The sequence below is a fragment of the Gambusia affinis genome, linkage group LG02 (assembly GCF_019740435.1).
Source record: "Gambusia affinis linkage group LG02, SWU_Gaff_1.0, whole genome shotgun sequence".
NCBI lineage: Eukaryota > Metazoa > Chordata > Actinopteri > Cyprinodontiformes > Poeciliidae > Gambusia > Gambusia affinis.
Window position 1 is genome coordinate 20,012,594 of NC_057869.1, and position 25,042 is coordinate 20,037,635.

Here is a 25,042-nt window from a genome sequence, read left to right on the forward strand (position 1 = left end):
AAACGTTCCAAAATCACACGTATTCATGTGCTTTCACATGTGATTCACATCATTCACATGTAAAATTTGTGTGAACCACATGTGATCACATGTGAAAATCACATGTGATTTTCATGGGATTTTTTTGTAAGGGATAATCTTTGTCCTGACCGATCAAATTGACAACAGTCATGTTTATCAAGATATTTTCTGGAAAAATGTCTACATTGTGTTCCCTTTGGTCAGCTGTGATTTTGACCTTGGAATTTTACAATAAACACCTTTTTCTTAGTATGTTTGCTAAAGGTAAATCATAAAAACTGATTCTGCATCCTGCAGTGCTCTAGATGTTGTGTTGTTTTTGTTTGTTTCTCTTTTCTTTTCTGTGATCTCCAAGGTAAGCTCATGTGCTCTTTGAGTAATCTTGATAGACTTGCCTCTCTTGGGAATGCTCACCAATGTTACATGTTTTCTCTGTTGCAACTCTGGATAATGGCTCTCTGTTGTTCTCTGGAGTCCCAAAGCTATATAAATGTCTTTCTAATTCTTTCCAGTCTGATAGATATGAATAATTTTTGTTTCTCATCCGATCATAAATTTCTTTAGCCTTGGACTACGGTGTTGTTTTTTTTAAGATATTTTAGTCTTCTTTGTGTTGTCTAACAGGTTTTCTTTTGGCCTTTAGACAGTAATCAGTCCTTTGGCCTGGCTGCTATTTTTACTTAGTTAGTTTATTTTTTCTCTGAATTTAAGATTGTTTAATGGTTTGTAATATCAAGCATAAGTATAAGGACTAGTAATCTATTAGGGCGACTGTGGCTCTTTAGTAGAGTAGTCGTCTTGCGATCGGAAGGTTGTAGGTTTGATTTCAGCTTCCTCCTGCCACATGTCGATGTGCCTCTGGGCAAGGCACTTAACCACAAATTGCCTACCGATCTGTGTATAAATGTGTGAGTGTTTGTGAGTGCGACTGGGTGAATGTGACTCTAGTGTAAAGCGCTTTGAGTGGTCATAATAACTGGAAAAGTGCTATATAAGTTCAGATCAGTCCATTTTTTAATATTTTCAGTCCAAAGACTGATTTTCATTTAAACCATCTGCCTTTGTCGAACAGAACCCAGCTTATGTCATTTTGGAATTTTATTTAGGTATTTTAGTATTATATTGTCTTGACACAAAGAATAAAGTAACAATTTAATTTGAGACATTCACAAAAATACAGGTAACATATTTTTCGTTCTTATTATCTGTTAACTATGTGCTCAGTTAAGAGATAATTAAAAAAATATTAAATAACACCTACACTGCTGTTACATTGCAAGCATGTTCATTAGACTAAAAAGGGGTAGAGATGACGTGACACTGGCAACAACATCATGAAATTATGAACTTGAAGTCTTCTGGTTGCTTTCAGCACCCTAGAGCAGAAATGTCTACTTAGCAGCTTCCTGTGAACCCTACAGATGTCTATGCATTACTGTCAGATACTTTTTCCAACTTTGGAAGTTGTTTGAAAGTTAGGAACTCTTTTAGCCTTATCCAACCAAGGCAACATATGGTGGGAGCAATTGTGGGAATTATCTGTGTCATCTTGTTTGGACATATTCAATTTGGGTCTCATGCCCCAGTGGAAATAGTTGAAAGAGGGTGATTTGGGTGATAGAGGGAGATCCAGATGGCAGAGCAGCGGAAAGATCAATCGAGCTCCGTGCTTTTTTCCCCCCTCACTTCAACATGCATACAGATGTGATTTAACATAGTAAATTGGGTTTACTTTCAGCTTGTGGATTTCTGTTGACAAGTAATAACACCTTCAACAGGATGCACAAACTTGCTTGTAGCATATGTTTTTTATTTGTTGATTTATAACAGCTACAAAAATCTCATCAATTTGCTTGCTAGGTTTAATAGGCTGTGAAGAAGAAGCCGTTTATGGATTACACCTAATTTTACAGATAAATGCATACTATAACTGGCTACACCCATTGTCCTAGAGAACCATTTCTAAGTTGCTTTTAAAGCGGAGAATGCTGCTGATCTGGTATTTTCTTGACTATGATTTCCAGGCAAAAGGTTCTGCATCTTAAAAAATAATAAAAAAAAAGACGTTGCATTGAAAAAAACAGTGGCATTATATTAATTAATGTTTAATGGAATTTTTTATTAATCATTTGATGATGTACATATAGTCATTATAATCTGGATGTTCTCAAAATGGCATATGATTTTAGAAATGTGTTTTTAACTTCACACTAAAATCAAGCTTTTCTACATGTGCATTGCTCACACATTTTCTCACTTTTGGTAGTTTTCAAATGCAAATTCATTTATTTATCCTACTTTTTTCTTTTCAACATTTTAAATATGTTTGCAAGAGAAATTATGTTCCCTTGACTCCAGATTACAAGAATCTTACAGATTTAAGTGTATAATTTGGAATATTAGGCTCATCATGCAAACATGTTGTCCCTAAAAAAACATTATAGAAGTTGTATTTTTTTTTCTTTTTTAATAAAACAGCACATAGTATTCATGAGCTCTTCATCATTCAGCAGTGTTTAATTTATTTGAGGGTATAATTAAGCTCCTTTTTCGCCCTCTAATCTAGGTCACGTCAGCAGAATGAAAGGAGCCTTAAAAGTGTTTCAGCCCAAACAAAGAGAGGACAGTTATGGCCCAGATGTGGGAGACGGCCTCAGCTCTGCCCGAGTCAATAGATCTCAAAGATAGAGGTGTCAACCTTTAAAAGGAACATGCAGCTCAGGCAGACTTCTGGCAATTACTCCTCAGTGTGCTGAACTTGACTCAAACCATTTAGTATAAAGAGAGGGCAGAGGAGGAAAAAAAAAAACCTACCTGCTCTGTCGCAGGTTATTATTAGAGAAATTTTTTACTTTTCAACTAGTTGAGCTCTGCTAGTTCTGTATGGTCATCATTGTGCTATAGATAGTATATTCTGAAGTACTAAAAGAAGATGCCATGCATCTTTCAAAGGATAAATCAAGCTATTTTCTGATTTGTGTTTTAGATTGCCAGGACAGCTAGATTACTGAACAGTATAAATGTTCATTCATCTCTTCTACTAGCAAAAGGTTATGGTCCAGCACAAGGTTGACTTGCTAGACCACCAACATCTCCAGCAGAGGCCATCTGTCTGCAGACATTTTGACCCCTGTGGTACTTTGTTAAAATACAAAATGAGCAGCGATGACTATTCACTGCAGGCTAATCTCACCTTTGTCATTTCAACCCTATAGCTTAGACATGCTGTGATGTGGGAGTATTATTTGCTAGTTCACCAGAAAGGAGAATGGCCAGGATTCCCAATTATGAAAAAGATAACTTTTTTTATCTTTTGGTTTTTCTTGCACCTTAGGGAAGGAGAAGAGCATTGATAGAAAAACAAACGTTTTAAAAAATTGCATTGAATTGAATTATCTGTTGCATCTATGTTTGGAAACTGCAATAGTGCTCTTAGAAAATGCTAGAAATGGAATATCAAAATGGATTGATATAAATTACAACATACATCTAGATCAGAGGTGTCTCCAAAAAAATCAAGGCTTTATTATTTAACCTCCATAAGCATATTCAGACTCACTTATAGAGACTTACCAGCATACAAAAAGCATTTTCCTGAACGATTCAATAAAGTTTTTTTTTCTTTTGCTCAAAGGAATGATTGACAATGCTAAGCTAGCTAATTAGATAGCTATAGAGCTATCAACTTATCTGAATAAAGATACTGATTATCAGTTGTATTCACTATTTTCATGCAGCGCTCTGTCTGCATCAAAACAGAGCCAGTGACACCTGTTTTTATTTTATTTCAAAAAAGTGTTGTTTGGTAAATATATGTTGTTCCTACATTTAAAAAAATCTTTGTTTAACACATCTAAATGATCAAAAACTGAGAAATTGTTTTAATAATCTAATGGCTAGTAGATTCCCAACTACCCCGTTCGAACCTCCTTGCACGTGTTTGCTGGAAAGTCATTTTTGTGCAGGCATTCAAAGTGAACCCTAGCTATTTAGACCCAATGACTTCAAAGTAAATTAAATCATGGCAATCATAGGAGAACAGGGACCAGTAAACTCTACTGGTGGATTGAAATGTCAAGAACCTACGTCTCTTTTAGGTGTGCAGCCTCATCAGAAGGCGATGAGTTGCTGTACTTGTTAGAGCTTTGTGGGAACAGGGTTGTAAGTCCTTTGAAAAAGCAATATTCCAGAGGCCGTTCTGAATGAGGCCAGTGCAGTAAGGTGGTGGTAGATCAATGATAATAAATATGATTCATACAACAGCGTATTTCCTAAGTGCAGAGCTTTGGTCTACTCTAGCGCAGGAAAAAACCTATAATGTGCATCAGTAGATGATTCAACATTAAAACAAAGCAGGTTTTCAACCAAATTGCAATTGTACTTTGTGCTGTTTGGGCTTGACTTTTATAAACTCTAGTTTGTTTGTTTTTTTTTGGTAGTTTTTGTTTGTTTCTTTGTTTTATTAAAGGAAACAAATTTGAAATAATTAGTTTTGTACAGAATACACTGGACACAATCTGCAGTGAAGGAATTCTTATACATTTCAAAATTGCTTTATATATTTTCAGTATGGATGAGGGATGCAGTTTTTTCTTTTGACTTCAAGATCTGCTAACTTGTTTTGGCAAGGAGCTCTTGTGAGACTGTCCTTACTTTATAAATGCTGGCAAGAGTGGTTAAAAGTTGTACCAGATGGCGAAGCCCATATGCAGTTTGCCCTTTGGTCAGGTGGACTAATGAATGCTTTTGGGAGTTATTCTGGCACTGGACCCTCCATGGGCAGACAACTCCATCATTTCCCTCAGCTGCTATGAAATATTGTCTGGCTTTCACATTTCCCTGTAACATATGCTTATAGTAATAGAGATGAAATTGAAATTGAAAAAAAAGAAAAAACAAAACTCTTCACCTTGGAAATGATGGGACTGCTATTGTATAGTTCAATATGTTTATATTATTGTGGATCCTTGTGAGAGTCTTTAGATGATGTTGGATTTCTGGTTAACCTTGGATATGCTTTCCTCCTGGTGCTACTAAGGTACTAATAATTCTGTTTCTTTGTGTCTTCTGAATACGTTGTCCTTAAGGAATATGATACATGCAAACGGTTCTACAAATAATAGAAGCAGAGGTGCTTGGAACTCGTGCTTTGTGAACACTGTGGAGATAACTCCAAAGTACTGCCTGTGTCTGACCTTCACAGTCTGGCTATAGCTCATAAAACCTGTCTGCAATAAGTAAGTAAGGTGATTTAAGTAGATGAACTGCATAATATCTTATATTGTAATTGAAATAAGTTCAGCTAAAGTGGAAGGACTATGAAACATGCGCAATAGTGTGGTGGTTAGAACCGTCTCTTAACAGGCCGAAATGAGTAACTGTGAGACTGAACGGCTGTCAGTCTCCGCTGTGATTGACCGCCGACCTGTTCAAGGTGTACTGTGCCTCTCATCCAGTGACTGCTGGGAGTTTCTCTGAAATATTGTTGACCTAATAGGTCTGAAAAGTATTACATCAAGTGTTTCAATCCAAGAAATCTATTTCAGACTTAAATCAAGTTGTCATGAGTGAGCCTGAATAACTATGGAAACTTTTTCTTCCATTTTTGCATTTATCAAAACAGAAGACGAATCCTTTTGAAGACAGGAAATTGAATCACCATGTTGTGTGTCACTTTAAAGCAAGTTTCACTATATGATCTATTTTACCTCTCTGACGAAAAGATATGTTAATAAATATTATTTAAAACTATTTAGTTTTTTGTTTTTACATTTTCTCCAGATTTTCTATTTTCTCCGTTTATAATGTCCTAATTTTCTTTTTTTACAATTAAAGTTTATATATAAATATATAAATGAAATCATAAAAAGACCCAAATTTTAAATCAGAGTTTGAACCGATGACCTTATTGCTGCAAGCCAACGGTGTCAACAACTGTGGCCTATGTGTCATTTTTATACACTGTATTTTCAGTGAAAATCTTTTAGTTATATGGTTTTGGCTGAGGCTGCTATCGTTTTCTGCCAACACTCCTTCTGATCTGGGTTTAGTTATTTTCTTTTTTCTTTTGGAGGAAGATGTGACTTGACAGATACAGCTCCAAAGTCTGCAAAATCCCCCGTCTTTCTCCTTCACATAGAACAGTTTGGAGACGTGGTAAACTGACATTAGCTGGCTTGTATTTTTCTGTAGTGATTTTCTGTGATGTTCGTAGAGACAAAATTAAGAGAGAATGTACAATACACTGATTGTACTTGGAATCCGTGAGCATTTGCTGATCATTCCACATCACATGCCACTATAATGACATTATGGTATCTGTTTCTTTGGAGTGGGTCAAAAAAATAAAACTCTTACATTGTGAAAAAGCACCCACATTTTTAGATAACTTTTAAATGCTTACACATGTCATGATATGTATGGCTTACAATGAATTTAATTTTGTTTAATCTTATGATTCTGTTCATATTATTTGTGTTGTATAGTACATAACTCCCACATTTATTTTGTGACTCTGGAGAAATCAGAGAAACATCCTGTATTGTTCTAAAACACAGCATCACTGAACAATGTAGAGAACATTAAAATTCACCTCAAAGACAGACAGTAATAGTGTTACACACACACACACACACACAATTATACAGAATCATTTTACATTTAAAAAGTGAATTTCATTATTTCTCTCCTTAGACAATTAAACAAACTTTAATAGCTGCACATCTAAAAACAACAGCTCCTCAAACAAATAAAATTGAGACTAAATGAAACAAAGTATAGTTTTGGTAAAACAACTGAGTATTGGTCACTTTAGTATTTTGTGTCTGGAGACACAAAATAACTATAAAGAGCTATAGCTATTTTGTTGTAAATAGGTTAGAAAAACTTTGAACTTCTATGAAATGACAAAGCCACTAAAAGATAAAAAAATTACAGATTATCCTATCACAAAATCAGAATTCTTACATGATCACATATTTAAATCTAAAATTAAAGAAAGGAATACAGATATGGGAGAGTGGTGGCTTGCATGGCACTTTAACATGACACATTAAATTTTGTACTTCTTATAATTGTGCATCCATCCATCCATTGTCTATACCCACTTATCCCTGCGGTTTCATGGGACAGGCCTGGTGCCTCTCTACTGCAGTTATTGGGTGAGAGGCGGGTATGCCCTGGATGGTTGCCAGTCCATCACAGAGACATACTGGACAAACAGCTTTGCACACAGACTCTAATACCTAAGGGGACTTTAAAGAGACCAGTAAACCCAAGAGTCATATTTTTTGACTGTGTGGAGGTACTCAAAAAGAATCCACACATTCACAGGTGGAACATGCAAACTCCTTGCAGATGAATCCCAGTCCGGGATTCGAACCAAGGACCTTTGTTCTGCAAGGCAGCAGTGTATGAAATATGTATTTTAGGTTTAACTATTGTGATTTGTAATGCTCTTGTGTTGTTGTTTAACTAGGAACTCAGTCCTACTCATTTTACTGTTGGAGTTTCAGCAAAACCTGTCTGCCGAGACCGTTAATATTTCTGCAGCCAAGTTTTTTTAAATGCTGCTGGAAATAGCAAGAATCGTAAGATTGTCTTTTTCCTGCCCATTAGACACAAGCTTTAAAACAAAGAATCAATCACTCAAACTTATGTGTCTTTATTGTCAGGAAACATGATGTCAAAGGGAATGGATGCCCAAAAAACTTCCATAAATTTCAGCATACAGACAAGGTTTTAGCACTCTAATTTCAGCGTCATCATACTGGTTGTTAAATATTAACTTAAACAAAATATAACCTACTACAATTGTAAGTTAATTAGGTTTTATGTTTTAAATATATATTGCAAATGTAATAAACAATTGCAAAACATTTAATAACATTTTTCATCAGGGGAGGAATTATATTTGCATGGCTGATTGTGTTTGTCATGCAACCATGCTTCACCATGTTTTCTCTGACAAATCAACTGGACTTTTAAATGGCAAACTGGTCAACGACTTTACATAATTACATTTATTTTCACTCATCACTGGGAGCATATTGTATGCTATGATCAGGGGGAGCCAAGCACATCTGTACCTTATAGTTACTGACAAAACAGATGATTGCATCTGCAACCTAAAACATGTTTTTAATTTTTGTTTGATTGAAATGCATTTAAGCTAATGACACAACATTTCATTGAAATATCTCCAAAGAACATTAGCATTTGTCCTAAATTATCTCCCAGTCTATAATTACATACATTTAAATCCCTGATCAGCTCATTCAGAAAGCTGAGCAGCAGTGCGCGCTGCTCTGGCATACGAGCTCGGTACAGCTGCAAGGACAGAACTCCGCATTAGTAAGATGGAGCAAGTTGCATTTAATTGTGCAATTCCACATTGTTTGCATAATTATTTGTTCATAAACCTGATGATCATTTAATTAAACAATGTTTTATGGATTTTTGCATGGCTGTGTGTGGTAACCCATGAATTTGTGATTATGTCTGTAGGTTAATGAATTATGAATGTAGGTGGACGTGTCAGACCTTGGATTTATGAAAAAAGAGGCAGAAATTAAGACAAACATAAAGAGTGATTAACATGCAACCATCCCACTTAAATCACCTTCTAAATGCAGCTCATGCTCATGCCCACTACTCACAAAGGCTCATTGACGGTTGGGTTTAGTGGCAGAGGAAGGGTGAAGTCAAATTAAGTGTTTATATGAAAACAAAACTGAGAGGTGAATAGAGAGGTGCGCAGCCCATGAAAGCTAAAAGCACTACCAATTCCCTTCACCTGTCTTTTACAGTTAAGGATTAAGGACAGGTCTGCCTTTTATTGATTTTCTTTCTTTTGCCAGTCTTCAGTAGCCAACAGTGGTATTCCAACAACTTAAGCCATTTTTATTGCATTGCGGGAAACCTAAAATTGAAAGCAACTTGCAGTCCTTCAAACTCACAAGGTCTCAAACTATAGAACAAAGCTGTAGTTTTACCTCAGTTATCCATCATTATGACACTAAGACGTAGACCTACTGTTGTGCCGAGCGCCCTCCTATTTGGACAGCTACACGTTCTGACTCTGTCAAGCATGCTGTACACCTGGAATGACCAGTTTTCTTTAATATTGTCCAAGTGTGCTAGTTAAAGATTAATTAATGAGCCCATTCTTTGTAGGCAATGTAGCATGAATTGTAATCTGTGATTAGTGCGACTTCATAAAAAGAATCTCTCAAGTAAATGACAGAAAAAGAGTGCATGATTTTTGACTGATAAATCTGTGAATAAGGTGATGATGAGTAAATATGAAGCTTGCATATGTTTCCCTTGCATCATGGCAGCATTTTACAAAGCATCAGGTTTTTTTTTGTTTGTTTTTTTTTTAGTTTTTTTTATAGGCATTTTGACACAATGATGAATGTCTATGTTGAAATATTTTCACACAGTGAGGCTCCACATATTGGCTGTTGAAATATTTTCACACAGTGAAAGAGTGGGAAAATGCTTTTGCGTCAATTGAACCACATTGTCAATTAGCAAAAATGCCAAAAAAAAGCTTGGAAAAAGCACAGAGGAGAAATTGACAGTTGCAAATCAGCTTTTTCAGGCTTTATGAAGTTTTGCTAGAAGTCTATTGTAACACTCTGGAGTAAAGTGTTCATGTTGAACTGTTGATGGTGGGCCTCATTACTGGAGTCTGGTGCCTCTCTTAGGTCTGATTATGGATTAGGTACATTAGAGAGTGCCTGCACGTACATCCCTCATCTTCCCTGTTTCATTATCCATATAGAGCTGCTTCATCCATGACATACTGTACAAGAATGCAAAGCACCTTAGTGCCTGCCATTTAAAGCAATGGTTTACTGTAGGAGGATTTCTGAAAAAAGTCCCACTCTCGCTGTCCTCCATGCCAATTCCCCACTGGAACAGTGGCACTCGTTTCATCTCTCTTTTCATTTGTTAATAGGTGGATGTGGAAAAACTCAAACCTTCCATGTAGCTTCTAGCCAGACTTTTTTCATTTAATCCCTAATGATGCTCGAGATTCTCAGTGCCAGAGTGTGTGCAACATGCAGAGAAATAGCGTGTTAGGTAATTCTTTATGCATTTGAAAGGAGTCAAAGATGCAGTACAATTATTTTCTAAAGAATCTGCTTAATGGATGCTCTCTGTCTAAACAACTTATGGAGATGTTGTTGAAAGAAATTACATTGTTAGTCATTTTATAATATTAGGTTGTTGCTTTGTTCTCTGGATTTTCCACCTCAAACAAACTAAGAAAGTAAAAAAGAAAAGAAAGGAAGTCTCATTTTAAGCAGTTAGTAGCTCATGGATGCAACTTAAAATTACAGTATGTATTTTTATTTTTATTTTTTTTTCCACTATTGGCAGTAATGATTTCAAAGCCAGACTTTCATTTTATATCTCTTTCTCTTGTGGGTTTGACTTTGTTTATTGTTTTGTGTAATTATGTTTCTTGTATTTATTTTCAGCTTCTGAGTTTCTTAGTGATAGTTATTTTGGCCATTTCTTTTCTGTGTTCTAGTTACTTTTTTTTTTTTACCCTTTTTTTTTAGTATTTCTGAGTTCCCTAGTCTCCTGTGAGTTTTGAGCCCTTTTCATATCTCACATCTCGTTTCGTTTGTGTACTGTTGACAAATTTTTAGTCTCTGGTTACTGTTGTGTCATTCTTTCTACGTAATTCCTTTTGTCTTTGCTCTCTGGTTTTCCACTCTGCTAATTAGTTAAATTGTTTTCTTATTCCTCAGTGTAAAGTCTTCTTTGGTTTTTCGGTCAACGCTGATTCATCTGCTCAACTACTAGTATGTTTTCCTTAGTCGTCTTCCCTTGTTTCTGTTTTATTTCGGATTTCTTTAATTTTATGTACTTAGTTTAGTTTTATTTATTAAATATCTTTATCTTTGCGTCCAGCTCAGCTTCCCTGGGCCCTGCATTTGGGTCCTCCACACAAACACCTCTATGAGATGTTTGGTTTTCTTAAATCATTTTCTTGTGAATTTTTCTTTTCTCTCATCATTTCTAAATATTGCATGGCTCTTGTGAACATTCTCAACCTATTAATCCTCTAACAAATTTCGAATGGTTTTCTGAGGTCAATGTAAAATTCCACACTGGTCACTTCACAAAGAGAACAGATGGCAAATTCCCTGACTTCTGAGTCTTTGCTGTCAGCCGTCTCATTTGAACTATTTTCAACAAATAAATCCTCTCTATGTTATCAATTAAACACAATTTGTGACTATCTGATTTCTGTTTATCACTGCAATATTTTTACCAAATATTTCACACCGGCGGTGGTGCTTTAGTTCTGTATAGGGTTTGCAGAACAATGACTTCAAACAAATGCTAACTTTGTTTGGTATTTGATGGATGAGTAAGGAGGGAATTGTTACTTGTCATGACAAAATATGTTAGTGATTTGTTTATAGCTTGTTATGCCGGCCCCTAGTGAACAGAAATCCTCTAATGTAACCATTATCCAAGATTGCTTAGCTGATGTCATAGTTTGAGGCCATGCCAGGCTCCATCTTGCTGCATGCCTTACGGCTAATTTGTTATTCCGGACTGCATACATAAGACTGACCTGACTTGACTCGGCTCTAAGAAACAGTATTTTCTCTCTCCTGTAACGGTGATGTGATAAAGATGCTGTATGGGGAATAGGCACTGATATATAAAAGTTACTTTCTGTCTCGCCAATAAACATGATCCTTTCCATTTGTTACAGTCTGGCTGTCTTTGATAGTTTCAGAGACAAGAGTCCCTAAAATCACAGGAGACTTTTGATCAAAGACTTAACGCAGCCTTATGAAAAATCCAAATCCCGTGGCATTGCAAAACGGTTCTCCGTGTGTCTGTCTCGTTCAGGTGAGCACCTCCGTGTCTGTCCCAAGAGTTACACCTGCTGCACAGCTGAGATGGAGGACAAACTCAGCCAGCAAAGCAAGCAGGAATTTGAGATTATGGTTGAAGACAGCAGCCACAACATGAGAACAACATTCACCTCCAGACATAAAAAGTTTGATGGTAAGTCAAGACATTTTCATTTGTTTAGCATCTAAAATTCATGAAAGACAATTCAACTCCCCTTGTCCCTTTTAAATATAAGCCAGGGAAATCTACATATCTGATATATGTTAAAGTTATTTTGCCTTATATTGATCTATTTAGTACCTTTTTTGCTGCAGGGTATTTGAAAATTTTCAACAAACATGATTTTTTTTGATGGACCAATATTTTAGAAAGGCAAATACAAAAAATGTACAGCAATGAGTAACCTGCCTTAAAATAGGCAATATAAATATATCCACATTTCAACAGTGCAGGTGAGTAAAAACAATTTTTCTCATGTTACACTAGGATTCCAACCCAAAGGTGTCTTTAAAAAAAGAAAACCAGAAAATTGTCACCAAGTTTAATAAAAGTCACATCTGGAGTCAGTGAGTTGAGATGGATGCTGAGTGAAAAAAAAAAATTGAAGGTCACCAGCTGATAAGTGGATCTGAGTGAGTGGCTCTCACCAGTCAGAGTGTATGAGTGGAATACCAGACAGTGTAGCCTGAACCAGTGTGCACTTCAATCCAGGAGATTGTGGGAGAATAAGCAGGGTGGTCAGGCAGATTAGCAGGCAGCCAGGCAGATAGATGAGGCTTAGTGTGAGGCTCCTGGTAATCACTGGACATTGCCATGGAGTGACTAGGCATACAGAGACCACAGACCCAAAACCTACAAACAGTGGAGGACTTATTAAAAATTATAAAGATAATGTTCACCTGCTTTTTTCCCTTCAATGCCATTTTTTAAGAGCTTAAAAATGTTTTTACCAAGCTCAGATTAGGTGAATTAAGGAGAAAGATGGCTAGAAAATATGGGATTTAAGTGCAGTCTTCTTCAAGCTAAAATTAAGATTTAGTAAATATACTTTTGTGGAATGTATGATGTGTTGGCGCTGACAACGGTATCGGCTGATATTAGTCATTTTTAAAATAGTATGAGTCCGATAAATAAAACTGTCCAGATATAAGGACCAATATTTATTTCCATCTAGTTGCCTTTTTTTTCAGAAGGGAGAGGTGAGAGCGTTTGTCACGTGATATTTGTGATGCCTAATGATTATTTGTTTGGTCACGAGACATTTTTTAGTGATGCAGTGCAGGATTGTGGGGAGTTTAACTGAAACAGAAAAGCTATGATCAGGCGTGTGATCAGGTTTTTCTAAGGTGCTGAAAGGTAGTGAGACATATAAAATATACATAAACTCTCAGTGGCTCCCTGTTATAAAATCATTTCTTTTTGACTTTCTGTGTTTAAAGTTTAAAACTGTGTGCTTGAACCAGGAAAAGGGAGGGCAGTAAAAAGAGAAATCAATGTTTCATTGCCCAAACAACATCAAGGATGGTGTATTTGAAACGTGTCGCTGACGACTGTTGAATGATCCATCTGACTGGTTGTAAATACCTGGACCAGTATCCCAGGAACAACGGCGCTGTGTTTAGGCTGGTTGACAATTATTTATTTATCTGGCTTAAATCTGCTGAAGAGATAACTAATCACAGATTTGTCAAAATAGTAATATTTCAAAAACAAGCAAAATTGAAAATGATAATTTGTATCTTTAAAAATAAATTAAAATGATATTTTTACTATTTCAAAACATTGTTGAAACATACCAAACTAAATCCCAAAAAGTATTTGTTTTGCCACTGTAACATTTGGACAGACTTAATGCAAAATCTAGAAATGCCAAACAAGCCAAATCAAAAAGAAAAGGCTTGAGACTAAATTTGCTTTTCTTGAGCTGACTCAGCACTTGCCAAGTGTCACCATTGATGGTTTAACATAACTTAAATTATGCTTTCCAAAAAGTCCAGCTATTTGTGATCTTTTCCCACTCAATTCATGCATGTTTGCGAGCGATCTAGTGTCTTTCTGGAGTGCTTAAGGCAGACTGTTTACCTGTTCAACACAACACAGAGACAAATAACCATGCAGACACACACTTACACAATGTCCAGTTACATATATTCATGTTCTTTTGTTTACCTATATTGTATTGCAGTATGCCTGAAAGCCACATTCACCACAAAAACATTCATGACATGATTTCTGTTGGTGTTACATCACACTGCCTGAACCTTCCTGCAGCTGTGAGTTTAAGGGCAAGTGTTTCACGGTTTTTAGTAACTGTACATGTACCTCATTCAAACTGATCTTATGTTAAAACTGCAATATTTTAGAGTGTTGTCAGTTTAAAGATATTATCCTTGAAAGTAGAGAAAGCTAGAAACACTTGTGTAAAGGCTTAACTGATACAGATTTCTTATACAAAGTTTCCTTGACTGTTTAAACCTTTTTTAAAATAGTTTGACGTATGCAGTATATGTCAAAAATAATGGAACATTTTGGAAGTCAAACCTTCAGAACAATATTGATATTCTGAACATATTTAAGGCATACATAATCTATTATGCAAAAAAAAAAATCATCTTCCATATATGACCAAGTCATTACTTCTCTTAATATCACATGCTTTCTTATTGCATTAAACTTATCCACCTCATGGGGTTTGAATCATCGCTTATAAATTTTACATGCCCCCATTTCTGTCCAAAGTTATTTATAGTCCCCTATTATGAAAACCTTAACTTACTTTTTGATTACTAGCTGCTTCCCCTGAAGGCCTGTGGGTTCTGATGCATTATTGAGCAATCTTGAAGCCATAAATGACTGTTGCACATTAGAATTAAGGCTTGGATATGAGCATCCAATCATCTGGCTGAGGGCTCTGTTACCCCATCTTTCAGCATGCCTTATGCTCAACCAAGGACCCTCAAGAGTTCTAGAATATGAACACCACATATAGCGCAGGGAGAAAAAAATGTATATAACTAACTTTGCAGAAGTGCACTTCAGCAGTCATTTGACTGATGATTTTTGGATTAGCCTCAACAAACTCCTGATTTTATTCTCTTAAAATATGTCTACTTGCTGAGGTGTCTCAGAGAATGACCTAAATTAGATTTTAAAAATATTCTTAATATCTTGTGTCTGGATGCACGCGCGTGTGTGTGAGTGCACAAAGCTGTGTGCACTGGCATAAACAGAAACATAATTCTTAAAAGGTTTGGAAAATCAGCCCTAATGATAAACCTTCATGTCTGTGGTCTTATTGATCAGCAGGCATTGAAAAAGCAGCAAACACTATGAATTAACATGAATAAGAAAGAGGCTTTCTTCCTTTCCTGAAAACTTCTATTTTGGAGATGCAAGGCTTTTCTCTGACAGCGACTACATACAGCAAAAGGAGAAATAATTGCAGCGCACAAGTCTTTATAAGTAATAATAAAAGAAAGTCTCAATGCTCATTTAGGTAATAATTGTCAACCTCAGTCTTTAGATCGCAAATTTACAGGTGTACTGCAATAATAGCAAAAATGCTTTATACCAATACCAATTGCTTCTAGTGTTACTAACCAGGGCAGCTCTTAGTCTCTTGTGTTTTTTGTTTTTTTACCTAGGGGCATCAACACACTGGATCTAGCATACTTAAATATGAAGAAGGTATTTAAGGCAATATCCTGCTGCTGTCTTCATGTCTTTGACAACTTTTCTGTGATGCTTATTCATGCATACAGCTCCCTGCTTATCGGAGCAAAAAAAAAAAAAACAACAACACAGGAGCCAGCTGAGAGCTTAGATTGAAGCAGCTATGTCAACATTACTGGACTACTGAAAGTGCACTGATTTGGATATGGTCAAGGTAGCAACATGAATTAGGATGACTGCATATTTTCTGTGGCAGCATGTGTCCTGTAGTCCATGGAGTACATCTATCATCTCAGAGAAAGCCTCGGATAAAAAGCAGCTGCATGCTGTGCTGAAAGCAGAGGATGTTCCTTTTAGGTCTGAGGAGATGACTCAGAACATGTACAGAGCTGACATGAAACATGCCATCAGAGTGGCAAAACAGTGTTTTTACATTTTATGCTGCACCAGGAAAGACCACCTCTTGTTCCCATCTTTTTGGAATCTTACAGAATTTACAGAAAAGAGATTCTTTGCTAGCTGGCCTCTCTTATTGGAGTATCAAGCATAGTTTATGAGTGTGGCACTTAAAAACAGTTGGGCTCAACTTTCTCCTAATCAGGACATTTGACAAAAACATTTCTGGATCAGAGCTCTCCAAATCAACAGGGAACCCACTTATTTTAACCGTGGGAATTTCTTCTTCCTTCTTTATGATAAGATGCTTCACAGCATCCAGATCAAAGTAAGTAGATTCCGTGACAATCGTTTGCTTCTCCGTCTTGAGCCCAAAACCTCGTCCTCAGGAATTAATTTACCAGTGTGTATTTCTTGGTCTCCCATTTTTGGTGACACTGCTCTGGAGAGGTTTAGTTGTGCAATATAAACGAGCATAAATAGCTAATCAGCGTTGCAAGAAGTTTGCATCTTTTGTGACACTGAAAACAAAAAATTTAAACTAATCTTGCTTGTTTAAAAAAATCATGTGAGGTCTCAATGTAGCATCAACAATCTAACACTTTCAAGTACTACTTGAACGATTGATTCATTTGCTTGACAGGGGAAGCAAAGTGTTCTCAAAACCAAGAAATTATTACGTAAAACATTTGTTCATGATTTCATCTCATCACGGTGTACAGATAATAATTCTTTAGAAATTAATTTCTAACGCAGAAGAAAAACATTTTAACCTAAGAGATAAATATTGCTGACCCTATAACTAATACATGTTGAGACTCTGCTACTCATTGTGACACCAACAGAAATGTAATTACTATCACACTGACATTACCACCTTCTTTAAGTGGACTTGTTATCAGTTGAAGGTAGATATTTCTTAATATCTACTTTACTTCTTTTAAAGTTTGTCAAAAAAGTGATCATGTTTTTTATTACTTTCTTTAAATTCAGACATTTTCATACAATTCCTCAGTATGTACAGCGTTGTCTTTCAGTTAAGTTGTATGACTTTGGCAAAACATTTTGAGTGTTTTTCTATAAGCTTCTACCTGGGCTCTATTCTTCCTGAAAGAAGTGCTCCAAGTCTGGTTTTTAGGCTACTAGGACTGCACATATTTCTTCAGCTCTACCGGCACAGTTTATACAGAGTTGATATTAGATATTAGATTAACATTTTTTTTTTGTTGTTCTTAAGTCATTTTGTTACTAGTCTGGTGGTAGATTAGTCCATTAGTCCAATAGGAAGAAGCTTTGATATCTTGGTTGAAGCCCTAGGAAGTTGCTTCAATATTTCTACATAATCCTCTTTGCTCTTTATGCCATCTAAAATATTTTGTGCAGTGGCCAATCACTTCGAAACCAAAACACCCACAACAAACTGCTGCCATCTTTGTGCTTTTTAGTTGAGATGATGAGAATATCGGATCACATGGTATATATTCAATAACTAAAACTAATGTTTCTTGAGTTGCTTTCTGAGCTTTTCCTGCCTGACAGCTCATGTTTGTACTGTATTTATTTTACTGTGGATAAGGACGTTCTCCTACAATCTTCATCTTTGCTATTTTGCTCCAAAACACAATCATGTTAGGAACACAGAGCCTCTGTAATGGCTGGATTTTCCCAGTCATTTTTACATTTATGTTTTGATCAAACAGATAAACACGGCACCTTCAGGCATGGAAGTCCACGATTGTCCTCCTGATATCAAATATAAAGTAGTGTGTTTGAGGTGTTCCTTCAGATATCTAGTATTAGAAGCTCACAAAGTCATAAATTTTGTCATTCAGTCTATTGAAATAACTTTAGTAATCCTAAGTGTATTAAAACAGGTTTTGTTGGATTTAATGTCCAATGGAAAAAAAAAAGAATGTCTACATTTTGATAAACTATGAGCAAACATCTGGATTCAACTGTGTGAGTTGTCATTGCCTTGAGAATCATAAATATTCTCAGTAAAGTCAGAACTTAGAACAAGGCCAATAGAAGAAGGTAATACTGGTGGTATTCCAAAATAACTAAAATTTTACATTTTATTGAAGTTTGAAAACGCTCCAATTTTTCAAAGAATAATTGACCTCTGGATGTTCTGAACGCTTTCTCGACTAATGGTCCACTCAGTGGCCCAAGAATGTGTTCCACCAGTGATCACCAGTGGGAAATTTATTGCCTCCATACTAATGCCAAAAATAACAAGACAGTGAAAATGGCAGATTGCAAAATCAAAGACAACATGCCTGTTTTAGAGGAATGAGTATTAGCAAGAATATAAATAGGAGGAAATATTGGTTGGACAAAATGAACTAACACTGCAAGTCTATACACTGATATTTGCAGGAAAAAGTCAAACACTATGCACACATTTGCTCAAATAAATCTTGATAATGTAAATAGTAGACCCATGCAAAAGTTATGAGATGGGAAAATATGATGTATGCTGTAGTATTTGCTCATACTATTAATTTTCTTTTCAATTTCCTGGTAAATTGTTCTGTTTTGTATGACATGGTGAATTAACCAGTGGCTCCATTATTTCTCTGGTTCGTAGCATTATGGTTAATCACTAACATAGAAAGATGAATATAAAAGTCACGCATTTCAACATAACCTAACCCTCCTGCAGTCTTAGCATGATACTTAGAAAGAACACAGCACATGTCATGGTTGGACAAATGTGAAGCGATGGGGGTGACCTGTCAGCCCGTCAGTTCCACTAGTTGTAGGTTCTGATGCTTTAGAGACACCGAAATTTGGACAAATGTAAATATTCACAGAATTTAAAATGTCAAAACTTTATGTTTTATCAAATTGGTGTCTGGAAACTATTGATTGACAGCTGAAAGTTTAATGTGTAAAAAAGGGATGTACGTTTGAAGCCTCTGCATCTCTTCTATCACATTTGCATTTGTTTGCTCTTCTTGAATGGTGGATGCTCATTAAGTCCAGTTTGGTCAGCAAGTTCTCTTTTTCTCTCTCTAGACTTCAGCTAGAGATTAGTGTGCATGGTTGGGTGACTAAAGTCTGAGTTGAACAGCTGTCTTGGTTGACAGAGTTCTTTGATCATGTCTCTATGGAGCTCAACACTGAGAGCCGCAGTGTCCCCCATCCCCTTCAACAATCACTTATTCACACCAGATCCAAACCAAGACCAGCTCAAAACACAACACCCTATTCTCTCGAATCTGTCTTTCTTGCTGTTCTAAAGCTCCTATTCAACTACATGAGCCTGGAAACATTGTTGAAAAAAGAATAATGCTCACTTGTCCAGTTGGTCTGTACAATGTTTTGTATTCTGTTTAACATGAAAACAAATGTTTCTGGACTCTAAGGGGATCTAAAGGATTTATTTTTGAACAGACAGAGCAAGAATTATGACATGTTTCTTGATCAAAGTCAACTGTGTATCACTTGTGCATGTATTAAGAATAAAGTGGAACCTAAAATTATTAACTTTTAATCAACACATTGGACCTCTGCATGATACTGTGGCCTCTTTAAAGAAGTGGAGAAGCAAAGCTTTGATGAGAAAACAGAGAGTGGTGAGTCACAGTCAGCACTGCACTTCAGAATCAACCTCATTACACATGAGAGGGGGAGACGGAGAACAGGAGACCAGAGTGTTGATACTTATTTCAAATGGTGAATACTTTTCAACCACCTTTCTTTAATATCTTTGACACTTTAGTAGTTTTCCAGCCATTTTCCTCTGGAACATTCCATTATTTCTGTACGAAATATTTCTATGGTCTTAAGTCTAAGATTAAGTCTGTTTGTTTCTGAGTAAACTACAACAGCAAACCATTCAAACATAAGCTGATATTTTAAATACATTTTAGTTGCAAAGCAGTGCAGTACATCTGTGTCAACTTTAAATGAGGAAACGAAACATTAAATATTATAGAAACAATAATTAAGTTTTTAAATCAAATGCACCTTTTGATGAAAGCCTGTAAGATAAACAAGATTTTTGCTAGGATGGCAAAGTGTTTTGACATATTTACCACTTTCCCGTGAAGATGAAAGTCTGGCTTAAATACACTGATGGTTTTTCATTCTGACTCATATGCCACACTTTTAAGGTTTTGTCAAAGCAAAGCAGCTTTTAAGTTGCTTTCATTTAATATTGAATGATGGCAAGAGTCGTTTTTTTATTAGATCCATCACATTTATGGTAAGAGATATTTCTGGCTAATAAAGAACAAACACAACAAAAAAGATATTCTGATTTTTAAAATCATGTACTCAATACTGTGACAGGCCAGTCCTGTTTGTGTGCTTGGTACAAAATCTCTTCTCTTCTGCCAACTTCCCCAGGCATCACAAAGTCTTAATTCTTTAAATTTATTATTCATGTTTGATATTCATTGAAGTACCAAGTGAAATTTTGAAGATGCCCACAATTCATAGCTGATGTCAAACGGTTACTTCAAAAGATGATCTCCAAGGTCCTCATTACAGTATAGTCACTGCTCTTCAGCACTGAACTTACAAACAGAAACCATCACCAGTGGTTTTGCAATTACATCTATTGTGATCCAACAGAAAAGTGAATAATTGTTCAACCTACAACTTTAGGAGTTCATCGTTAATATCCAAAAATGGACAAATTACGTCTGTTTTCTGTGTGTGAGAGTGATAGATGGAACACATTTAATTACTCCACCAAAGCCCCACTGTTGCAGACTGAGCCTGTGCTTTTGTGGACTGATCTGTAATTCCCATTATCTTTTGTGCATAATATAATAGCCGCATTATTAATTTATAGTATGAATAAATTGAATAAGGAGGTTGCATTTGATGCACAGAGCAAGTTGTGATGAGTTCTGGCCCCATTTAGAGAGTGCACTTTGGAAGTTTGCCTCCTGTGGCCAGCTGGGTTCTAAATTGGAAATCCAGTGAGGGTACTTGCTAAATTTGGATGGGGCAATTAAAACAAGTTTCAAAACATTTGGTTTTTATAAGATTTATTCAAGAGTTCTTGTTTAGTAGTATTGTATTTTTTGGAATAATGCTTCCGAGTGTTTCTCTTATCCTGCCAAACATTTTTTTTGTTGTAAGGATAATTTATTTGTTTGAAAATGGAAGTAACTGGAAAGCTTTTGGAACAGTATTCTTTTAAAAACCAATCATTGCATAACCATCAAATCAGATTTTGTTCTGAACAATATTCAAATCAACCAGTAAACTCAACTGCCCAAGAACCTTGTTTTTTATTTACAATTTATTCATTTTACATATTTACTAAAATGCATTTGATACTTGGTAGAAAAGACTTTGACTTTTCCTGTATGGAAAAACTAGTGTGAATTGCTCAAGTGTTATTCTCACACAAAGGTTTTCATCTATCTGATTTTTTTTTTTTTTTTAAAGCAATTGATTATTTCCTTGCCTGTCCGTTTGGGATGAAAAACATTTCTTGCTAGATGAAAAATCCAGCATTGTTTCATCTTCAGATTCTTGTCAAGAACATCTGAGTACATTTTCCCATTTATCCTTTTTTAAATTATATAAAAATGTCCGTGCCATATGCTCCAAACAGCCAAACACTGTACTGTACTTGCCTCAAAGCTTTCATGTTGGAAGTGTTTCAGAGGTGATGAAATTCGACATTATTCTTCAAAACATAATGTGCAATGTGAGTAGAGTACCTATTGTTTTCCAGACAGTTGCGCTCTCTACTTAATCCAGATCTTTCTAAAGGTAACTTTCTAAGTTACTAATATCTGGTGTAAATTTAAAGATAACAACCCGATTAGAAATGTATTAAATGAGAAAAGTATCTTTCCAATAGTCCTTTTCCTTACATAATGACATTCAAAACAAAATAACGCAGAGGATGTTTTATTATTGTCTTTAAAACAAGATACATTTTTCTCTTAGCTATGCACAGTAAAATATCCTAGACCTTTGATATGCATAAAACAGTTAAAAGAGAAGAATAAGAAAAAATGCAGAGACTGTGGCCATGACATTTTGGCTTGCACCAGTATACTTCCAAGCAGAGGACGTATTATAGAGGACGTGGCACAGATGTACGACACACAAAGGACACTGCAGGACTTGATAACCTTCTGACGGTACGAGACCTTCATTACACAAGAGATGACACTAAATTACACAGAGGCCAGAGCGCTGATGAGGACAGGGCACTGACACCATTGATTTAACCCCTGTAGATGAAACCTCTTTGACAGTTGCATGTCCATCACTAATGAAATCCAAAACCATATGGACACACAGTTCCTGGAAGAGTTCATAAATAAATAACCTCTGTTTTGGTGTCCCTGTGTTATGCTAAGTGAATGTCGGGAAGACTGCAATTCTCTGAGGGCTTGCAAAAGGGGTCTCGCCAACAGTGCTCAGAGAGTTGGTGGCAGGCTCCATCATCTGGCACAGGCTGCAGCCTGGTGTCACTTCTGTACTTCAGGATGGATGGCTCTGCATGGCCTGAATGCTGTTAACTCTGTCCCACTGGTGAGCCTCAAGGAGAGGCTGTGAGAAACATGTCTCTCCACAAGCTGCTGTAGCAAAAAATGAGTAGGAAATCCACTGGCATGGTGCAGTATGATTCTTCTTTTTCATGTATTTATTGAATTTAAACTTTGTGTCAGATATTGAAACACACACTCTGAAAACTCAGTTACAAAAAAATCCCATCCTCTGGATATTGAGTTTGCTCGGCCTACAGCTGAGATCACACTGTTGGTGGAGACAGATGAAAAATATTGTCCCCCTCTGCAAAGGTGCTGATATGCTTCCCTCATACATTGGCATTGTTTCTTCTCCTTTTGGTTTCCATGCATCATTTAAAAATGACTGAAGATGGTGACCGTGAGGTTGGCATAATTTTAGTTTAGCATTCACTTGAGATATGACACTGAGTAATTGGGATGTCAAGCCTTTCGAACAAATGCGGGAAGGGTAAGTTCGCTTTAAGAGTGCAGAAAGGAAAGCAGCTATGGTCTTGCATTGCTGATTAAACTTTACAAATCTTCCTGTTATACATTTTACTGAAATGTGTTTTTGATTGTAAGCATGACTTTTTTTGACATTTCCTCATGATTCATGTTCATGCCATCTACTGTAGTGCGCCTAAAACATAAATTCAAGACAGCAGCTTTAAGTTTTTGTAAAAACTGGTATGAAATGCTTTTAAATATTTAAAAATATAGATTTATTTTAATTATCTGCAATATTAATTTCACTAATTACATAAATATCTTTTTTCAAAGGAAATTAGTGGAAATAGGCCTACACCCATTAATTTCACATTTTTTTATAAAGCAGACAGGAAATACTTTTTCTGGAAAACCAAAATAATAATAATAAATAATTTGTAGACACTAACATAAGTAAGATAACTTTTTTTTTTTTCCAAAATGACCCCAATTCAAATTAATTTGTTAGAGGTGTCTTTGATAGACGCTAATGTAGTTATCTTTATGATACAATTAATAGATTGCAATCAGATTAACTTTTACCAGGAGATTAAGTTTGTTCATGTCAGAGCTGTTTGAGGTTTGTTTACTGTAAATATACAAACATAAATGCTACCATTTACTCCTTTTATTAGCATGTACTATTGAAAACTCTTACAGTGAAACCGTTGCAACCATGACAACCTGTCCATTTGTATGAGGAACTTCAGAGGTGACAATATTAATAATTTTCTAAAGTAATTACATTTAGGAAGATATTTGCATCCATGAAATAATAGTTGTGTCCTAAACTTCGAGTCCAAGTTGAGTCTGTAGTCGGCATGTCTTTATTAAGTGAATCAGGAGTTATGTGGGAGTGATAAAATGCTTAAGATATTATTTATAACTTCTTATTTTCAAAATTAGCAGACAGATTACTTGTCCACAACCAAAATGTGTCAAGTTTTTTATTGTAGTAACCAGCGAGCAAAGAGAAAAACACAGAGAGTAGTTCTGTGCTGAAAAGTGTATTTTTTCTGTGAATCCTCTCAAATATTTGTGGGATTGCTGGTGTAGTTGCCTCATTAAATTTCATTCTTGAACATTCCTCATGCTTGTAGTTGTGCACTCTATTATGTCATACATAAAAACATCAAAGACCACATTTTGTGAGTGAAATATTCTCATACAGCTGAAACTTGCTTGGATGAACTATGATTGACCAGCGCTATGTAGCAACCAGCCGTTGCTGTGCCCTTAGTCTTCCTTGGACAAAAGTGTCATTTTGAAAATCATAGTGACAAGGGCAGAAGTAGTGACAAGGGCAGAAATGAACAATGCACTTTCTATCCTTCTGAGAACCTTTCTGTTCTCTGTTAGGTGCAGAAACGCTCCACAGGATGGATTAGTCTGACAAAGCTCTGCATGGAAGCTTTCACGCAGAGAGGCACTCCAACAGCCAGGTTGAGACAAAGCTGCTTATCCACAGGGTCATAGTAATGTAATGGTGTGTGCTGCCAATTTGCTTCTTGCTATTCAGAGGCTGTGAGTATCATCCAAGAGTGGAAATCACTTAGAATTCCTCCGCCTTGCTAATTGACTTTTTCAGTACTTTCCAAAGCTGAACTCTGTGTCAGATCACGGAAGAGGCCCTGAGCTAAGGCAGATTTGACTTTGAAATGGAATTAATATAACTCACATAAATGCAGGTAATCTACCACCTGATTAAAAAAAAATGTGTGAAAGAAATAATTCTGTTAAACAGATCCTTCCTAAGGAATCTGTACTTGAAACTCAAATGTTGAAAAGCAAAGAGTGAGATAAAATCCTCCCCTTAAGCATCCTATCCACTCGATGCCTCCTTCCAGTAGGGCATGTCCACATTTCATGGGCAGCATCCAGATGAGATTCTCACCAGATTTTCAGCTCCCCTCAACTAACTCATATTGAAGCAGAGAAGCCACAACAACTCTTTAAGCTCCTTCAGAACTGCTAAGTTTTATCCAGGGGTGAAATAGGAGTATAAACAGGGCTTAACTTTTTCTAAGACTGGCCCACTATGTGGATGCAAACAAACAGCTACTAACAGTGATGTCATCACA

General features: G+C 36.1%; 1 protein-coding gene across 2 annotated transcripts in view; it reads left to right on the plus strand.

Annotated features, from left to right (window-relative positions):
• Positions 1–25,042, plus strand: part of gpc6a (glypican 6a) — a 141,611-nt gene that overhangs the window by 16,989 nt on the left and 99,580 nt on the right. For both annotated transcript variants that reach the window (XM_044101510.1, XM_044101520.1), the window contains exon 3: positions 11,908–12,066. In XM_044101510.1, coding sequence (XP_043957445.1) covers positions 11,908–12,066 — 159 coding nt within the window. The remainder of the gene's footprint in view (positions 1–11,907; positions 12,067–25,042) is intronic.